We start from the raw sequence: 7,207 nt of genomic DNA, 5'->3' as shown, positions 1-7,207 counted from the left end.
GTTGGACGTCTCAGGATAATAAAGAACTGTTGTAGTTGGGGGTGGGAGGTGGAAGAGAGTCATCAAGCAACTGGAATTATAAGAACCTCAGCATAAAGAGCTAGTACTAGAAATTCGGGAGGCCACAATCACAGTATCAGGGACGTTAAGTAAGGGAATGGATGTCCAACTAGAAAGAAAGGAACGTCACTGGAGACGAGAAGGAAATCAGACCTGATAAGCCAGAGTGCTACTTTAGATGAGTGGCCACTATTTTGCACAATGTAAGCGGGGCACTGCTCACATGAACGTCTACGTGAATGGCGCTCCCAGGCCTTGTGCAGTGCATAACCTGCGGACCCGTATGAGATGAACCTGCTAGATCCCAAAGTACCCAAGAACTGATGACAGGAGTTCGTGTGGGGAGATGAGACAGGAGGTAAAAAAAAAATAAAAATCCTTGGTAAGCAAAGATTTATCATAATTGTGGAGTATTTACTATATGCTTGGTAATGTTCTAAACACTCTCAATAACCCCGTGAGTTCAATATTTTTATTATCATCTATACTATTTAACAGATGAAAGAAGCAAAGGAAATGACAGCTGGTCTTGAGCACACTCGTTCAAGAGCGCCACACTCTACATCGTAGAGTCTACAGCGCAGAGGAAACTAACTGCTCAGAGCGCTCACCGCCCTCCTTCCGCGTCCAGGCGTAGCGCAACGTCACGTGCCGGCGCGGGGCGGGGCCAGCGGGGCGCCTTCGCGCCTGCGCGCCGCTGGCCGACCGAGCGGAGCCTGCCGATGCCGAGCGGGCGCTACGTCCCGCGGTCGGAGCCGCGTTTTCTCCCGGCTCCGCCACCAGCCGGGGCTCGGGTGGGGGCCCGGGCCCCCGGGGCATGGCCCTCCGGAGTGCGCAGGGCGACGGCCCCAACTCCAGCCACTGGGACGGCGGCACGGAGAAGGCAGGTACGGAAGCCGACCAGGGCGCCGGGAGCGGCCTGCGAGGGCGGCCCAGGGGGCTGTGGCAGCTGGTGGCGGAGGCGGTGCCGGAGGGGCGCGGGCTGGCGACCCGGGGCTGCGGCGGTGTTCCGGGCGGCGAGAGAGGAAGAGGCGGAGGGCCCGAGGCACGTCTGATGGGGAGAGGGCCTGGAACGGGGGGGCTCGGGCGGGTGCCGAGCTGACCCGAGGGAGTCTGGCGGCAGAGTAGCGTCCCCAGGCAGAAGAGCGGGCGGGAGCTCCGCGCCCTGGCTTTCTTCCGTCTGGAGAGGACCGGGACTGCCCGAGCGCTGGCAGGCCCACCCCGTCCCAGGCGTCCGCCACGTTCGCAGACTCCCGGAGCCGCCTCCCCGAGGGAAATCAGCTCTCCCGAACTTCATTCACTGTCGCCGGCTTGATTGACGCGCTGTCCGCGTACCGCCGATTTAATTACCATACAATTCTCCCTTTAAGGTGCACAGTTCAGTGATTCTTAGCACATTCACAAAGTTGTGCAGCCATCGCCGCTGTCTGATTCCGAAATGAAACCCTTACCCATTAGCAGGCACTCCCCATTCCCCAGTATTCACGAAGCCTGGCAACCACAAATAGACTTTCTGTCTGTCTTCTGCCACCTATTTTAATGTTGATTAGTTGTGTAAAAGCGACCTGGCGCTATGGCTCCCGCCTGTAATCCCAGCGCTTTGGGAGGCCGTGGTTGGAGGATCGATTGAGGCCAGGATTTCGAGGTCAGGCTGGGAAACATAGCGAGGCCTCATCTCTACAAAAAGTTTTTTTTTTAACGCCGAATGTGGAGGCTCGAGCCTGTGATCCCAACGACTCAGGAGGCTGAGGCGGGAGGATCGCTTGAACCCAAGACTTGGAGGCTACTCTATGATTGCGCCATTGCACTCCAGCCTGGGTGACAGATGGAGACCCTATCTCAATAATGAGTAAATTATTGTATACAAAGCGATTATATTTTTATACTCTTTTAGTTTGGACCATTTCTGTGAACTCATGTTTTTGTTGCACATTATGTTCTCAAATGTTTTTCATTCAATAAATACATGACAGTTAAAATTATGAATGTACACCGTGAACCAAGTTAAATAATCTTTTTTCCTTGAGGAAGACTAAGGTGACTTTCCCCATTTCCAGTCCTCTGATGGATGGTACCCATAACAGAGCCAAACACGGTATTCAACCCACGTATTTTGAGGAAGCTGCTGGTATTCATATTTTATTTTATATTTTATTTGGGCTCATTTTCTGTTTTTTCCCTTTTTCTCATGTTCTGATACTGAATGGAAGTGGGTGGAGCTCTGAACCCTTTGGCACCGTAACCCTTTAATTACTGGTGTTTGTGTGATGTCTGTCCTCGTGGCATAATAGTCAATGCCCTAGGCAACATGGGTCTTGTGACCTGTTGGCAGTGCAGCTGTGTGTCTGTTGCAAGACTTTACCGCCTCTAGTTTCCTTGATTTTGCTTCTCTGGATGAAGGGGACAAATTTAAAAATGAGGTTTTTTGTTTTTGTTACTGTTTTGTTTTTTAATCATATCAGAGTATTGTTGGCAAAGTTCCTAATGCTTATCCCTCTTTTGTAGCGTTTATGATCAGATTGGTTTACTCACTAGACTGTTTTTTTTCCATTATAGGGGTGAAACATTCTTAAGTCTTTATAACCTGCTTTATGTTCCAGGAAGTTAACAGAATTTTTGCTAATTTGGATACTGTTTTGTAGAAACTACTAGTTAAGACCTCCAAAAACAGAGGCTACTTTGTTTTATTTTGTGTTTAATAGGACTCTTACCCAGACTGAAGAGTCTCTGTGGTCTCCTGCTGTGGTCTTCTGGTACAGACATGGAGTTAAAGCATTTTTTTTTTTGAGAAATGGGATCTTGCTCTGTCACCCGGGCTGGAGTGCAGTGTCACAGTCAAAGCTCACTGTCACCTCCCAACTCCTGGACTTAAGTGATCCTCCTACCTCAGCCTCCTGAGTAGCTGGGACTACAGGCATAAATTTTTAAGTTAATTTCCAATGTCAATGTCAGGAGTTGTGGGTGGGTGTAGGGGGATGTCTGTCTCCCTCCCTCCACAGAAAACGTCCCCAACCCTCCATTGTTTTAAGACTAGCATTGCTTAATGTGAGTTTAACTTCAGTTTAAAGACCGTAAAGCTTTTATGATAATGCAAGCTTAAACCAAATAATCAGTATGGAATTTTGTACTCTCACACGAGATTCCATTATATAAATTAGTTGATCCAAGTTAGTATTTGTTTTGGTGATATGGAAAAATACATGAAAAAACTTTTAGATGAGGCATGGATAGTGGTCATCTTTAGTTGTTATTGTCCCTTCCCTGTATATTAAGTGCCCTAATCCAGGTGATTTTGGACATGCCTATTACTCTGAGGAGGCAGAAATCTTTACCTGGATTCTGTAGCCAGAGTTGGGAGAAATTTAAGACAGTAGTGGGTTGTGTCATCTTCATCTGAACCATTAAGAACAACAGTTCAGTTAAAGTGTCCCATTGTTAAAATTAACATTTTAGGAAGTTGAGTCTGATCTCTCTCCCTGACTACAAGACCCTGTTGCAGTTGTTTCTATACCTGTTGCTGTGGTACCCCTCAAATGAAGTCTGCTTTGCACTCTTTATAAATAAATAAATAAAAATAAGCATTCTAATGAAGAGTAGGCCAAAGTCATACCTATCTTCCTTTGTCGAATGAATTACTTTTCAGGCATCAGGGATTTATTTATAGCAGTCTTATATTTTGCAGCCAGCTGTAGGACAGTCATTTTGTTCCATCATGGTTATGATAGCCAAGACCTCTACTGTAAAGGAATTTGGAAGGTTTCGGCTTTGGAATAATAGTGCACTCTCTTGTAAATGGGGCAGTAACGAAATTGGAGAAGAAAGGATTGAGGGAGATTAGAATGACATACATTCTACCTCTAGATGAAATGTGGGCTTTTATTCCAAGCAGATATGGCATTCTCAAGTCCAGAAATGCGTGTCCTGCTCTAAATCTATAAAGTTTATCTTGAAATACAATACATAATAGGTGTTTATTTTAATCTTTTCCTGAACATCCCAAGAATAGCTCTATGGTGTTTCTCTTTCGGAAATAAACAGGATGTCTGTGAATTTGTTTTTCAGTGGAGATGCTGCTAACCTCCCTCCCTGTGTCATCTAGCAGTTGATCTCACTCTGTATTCATACATCTTTTGCTCACTTGAGTTTTCTGTTTCCTCTTCCCTTTTTATGTCACAGTGAAAGTCTATACATTTAGTTGGAATAAAGTATTTGTCAGAGTGGCACACGTGTGAGTGCTTTCTCCATCGGCCACTGACGTTTACTCACTAGGGTGTGGGGTTGAGGAAGTTGGTGTTGGGGCCTGAAAAAAACAGCAGTCGAAATCCACACTGGGGCAGCATCCTACTCTGGGAAACACCAGTAGTTTTAGAAACAGGCCAAAGAGTCTGCAGATCTGTTTATAGAGAGTTCTGCAGTGAGCATCATCGTAACAGTATGGGAAAAATAATGTCATTTACTGCAAGCCAGAGTCATTTACTGTTTCCAGAGGAACGATAAACTAAATCACTTATTATATTCTGCGTGTATTTGTTGCGTTCCCACAGAGTGCCAAAAATTTTGAAATAGTAAGTAAATTTTGAAATGCAGTATTAAAAATAGAATTGGAGGCCAGGTATGGTGGCTCAATGCCTGTAATCCCAGCACTTTGGGAGATCGAGGTGGGTGGATCAGTAGAATCCAGGAGTTCAAGATCAGCCTGGGCAACATTTTTTTTCTCTACCAAAAAAAAAAAAAAAGTATATATATATACACACACACACACACACACACACACACACACACACAGCCTGGGCAACATTTTTTTTCTCTACCAAAAAAAAAAAAGTACACACACACACACACACACACACACACACACACACACTAGCTGGGCCAGATGGAGCCTGTCTGTGGTCCCAGCGACCTGGGAGGCTGAGGCAGGAGGATCACTTGAGCCCAGGAGGTCAAGGCTGCAGTGAGCCATGATCGTGCCACTGTACTCCAGCCTGGGTGACAGAGTAAGACCCTGCCTCAAAAAAAAAAAAAAAATTGGGACAGAATCTTAAGAGAAATGAGTTATGGGAGGTATGATTTGAGGATTTGAGTTTAGAATTAAGTAACATTCTGGCATATGGTTTGCCAAAACCTCATGGAAATTCAGTTGACTGCATAGTGTTTTTTTCCCCCAAGATACAAGATTTCCTTTCCCCCAGATTGCCGAATAACTTATTTAGAAAGAGAGGTGAGGTGGATGTATGTCTAAACAAACTGAAGAAAAATTATCATACTCTTAGCAAATAGGTTAACAAGATTTTTGAATGTCAGCTTCCCTCAAGCAGTATTCAGTATTGCCGCTCAAGTGCTGTCAATTTGTGATGTGTGGAAAGTGCAGGGGTACTCCCAAGTTAAAAAAAAATTAAATATGTTAGATTTTTTTCTCTTTGTTGGAAATTCTTCTCAGGTTTTGCCTCCATCAATGTTACATAAAAAGTCTTCTCTGTTTCCTGCGTGTTTTCGACCCCTCTTGAAAACATACAGCCTGGTCTTCCAAAGGATGGCCCTCAGGCCCAACGTAAAATCCCTCCCTGTGTTCCTCCTGAGTGCAGGATAAACCCAGACTCCTGTGCGGGATAAATCCAGCCCGGCCTCTTTTACTGCGGTGCTACCTGCTTCTGTTCTCTCCCTTTACCTGACACTTCAGCGTCATAGAACTCTGTGTTTCCTGGACATGGTATTTCTTTCATGTGACAAGGTCTTTGCATATAACTCTTTTCTTCTGCCTGGAGTACTTTCCCCTTAACATACTCTTCCCTTTGGCAAAATTTTCTTTAAGAAGGTACCAGAGCCCAGTGTGGTGGCTCACATCTGTAATCCTATCACTTTGGGAGGTTGAGGCAGGAGGATTGCTTGAGCCCAGGAGTTCAAGATCAGTCTGGGCAACATAGTGACACCCCACCTCTATAAAAAAAATTTTTAAAATTAGGCATGGTGGCACAGAAGTCTGAGGTGGGAGGATCTCTTGAGCCCTAGAGGTTGAGGCTGCAGTGAGCTGTGATTGTGCCACTGTATTCCAGCCAGGGCAACAGAGTGAGACCCTGTCTAAATAAATAAATAAAAATTAAAAAGAAGGGCCAGATGCGGTGGCTCACACCTGTAATCCTAACACTTTGGGAGGTCGAGGTGGGTGGATCACCTGAGGTTGGGAGTTTGAGACCAACCTGACCAACATGGAGAAATCCCATCTCTACCAAAAATACAAAATTAGCCAGGCATGGTGGCGCGTGCCTGTAATCCCAGCTACTTGGGAGGCTGAGGCAGGAGAATCGCTTGAACCTGGGATGCAGAGGTTGTAGTAAGCCAAGATCGCGCCACTGCACTCCAGTCTGGGCAACAAGAGTGAAACTCCATCTCAAAAAAAAAAAAAAAAACTGAAAAGAAGGATCCAGAATATGTTCTTGGTGAAGCCTTTCCTGACTGCTTTAGAAGTAGTCATTCTTGGCCGGGCACGGTAGCTCACTCCTGTAATCCCAGCACTTTGGGAGGCCGAGGCAGGTGGATCACCTCAGGTCAGGATTTCGAGACCAGCCTGACCAACATGGCAAAACCCCGTCTCTACTAAAAGTACAAAAAATTAGCCAGGCATGGTGGTGAATGTCTGTAATCCCAGCTACTCTGGAGGCTGAGGCAGGAAAATTGCTCGAACCCGGGAGGCGGAGGTTGCAGTGAACCGAGATCGTGCCACTGCACTCCAGCCTGGGCAACAAGAGCGTAACTCCATCTCAAAAAAAAAACAAAGAAATAGTTATTCTTTCCTCTGGATTTTCATAATCCCTCAGATTCTATTATATATAATAATGTTTGTGTCCCTGCTGTGAGCCCTTCAAGGGCCGGGAGGGAGTAATTCATCTTTTTTATCCCCAGTACAGTGCTTAGTACAAGTAGACACTCATTAAGTGACAGACTGAAGAATGACTGGACAAATGGTCAGGCAGATGAATGGATAGAAGGGCACACCTGAGTCAAGAGCTTGACACCTCTCATGAACAATTGACTAGGTGCTATGCTGACAGAAGAAACTGGAGATTTTTGTTTGTTTATTTTTGAGACAGAGCCTTACTCCGTCACCCAGGCTGGAGTGCAGTGGCACAATCATGCCTCACTACAACCC

The 7,207-nt window shown here is 45.8% G+C and overlaps 1 protein-coding gene across 1 annotated transcript in view; it reads left to right on the top strand.

Annotated features, from left to right (window-relative positions):
* Positions 1 to 735: 735 nt before the first annotated feature.
* TBC1D20 (TBC1 domain family, member 20) overlaps positions 736 to 7,207 on the top strand; it is a 24,652-nt gene continuing 18,180 nt past the window's right edge. The window contains exon 1 of the mRNA XM_011979839.1: positions 736 to 947. Coding sequence (XP_011835229.1) covers positions 878 to 947 — 70 coding nt within the window. The 5' untranslated portion in view covers positions 736 to 877. The remainder of the gene's footprint in view (positions 948 to 7,207) is intronic.

This window comes from Mandrillus leucophaeus, unplaced genomic scaffold, assembly GCF_000951045.1.
Source record: "Mandrillus leucophaeus isolate KB7577 unplaced genomic scaffold, Mleu.le_1.0 Scaffold206, whole genome shotgun sequence".
In the NCBI taxonomy this organism is placed as follows: domain Eukaryota; kingdom Metazoa; phylum Chordata; class Mammalia; order Primates; family Cercopithecidae; genus Mandrillus; species Mandrillus leucophaeus.
The sequence above is the reverse complement of the archived record's forward strand: the minus strand, read 5'-3'. Positions and strand labels throughout refer to the sequence as shown.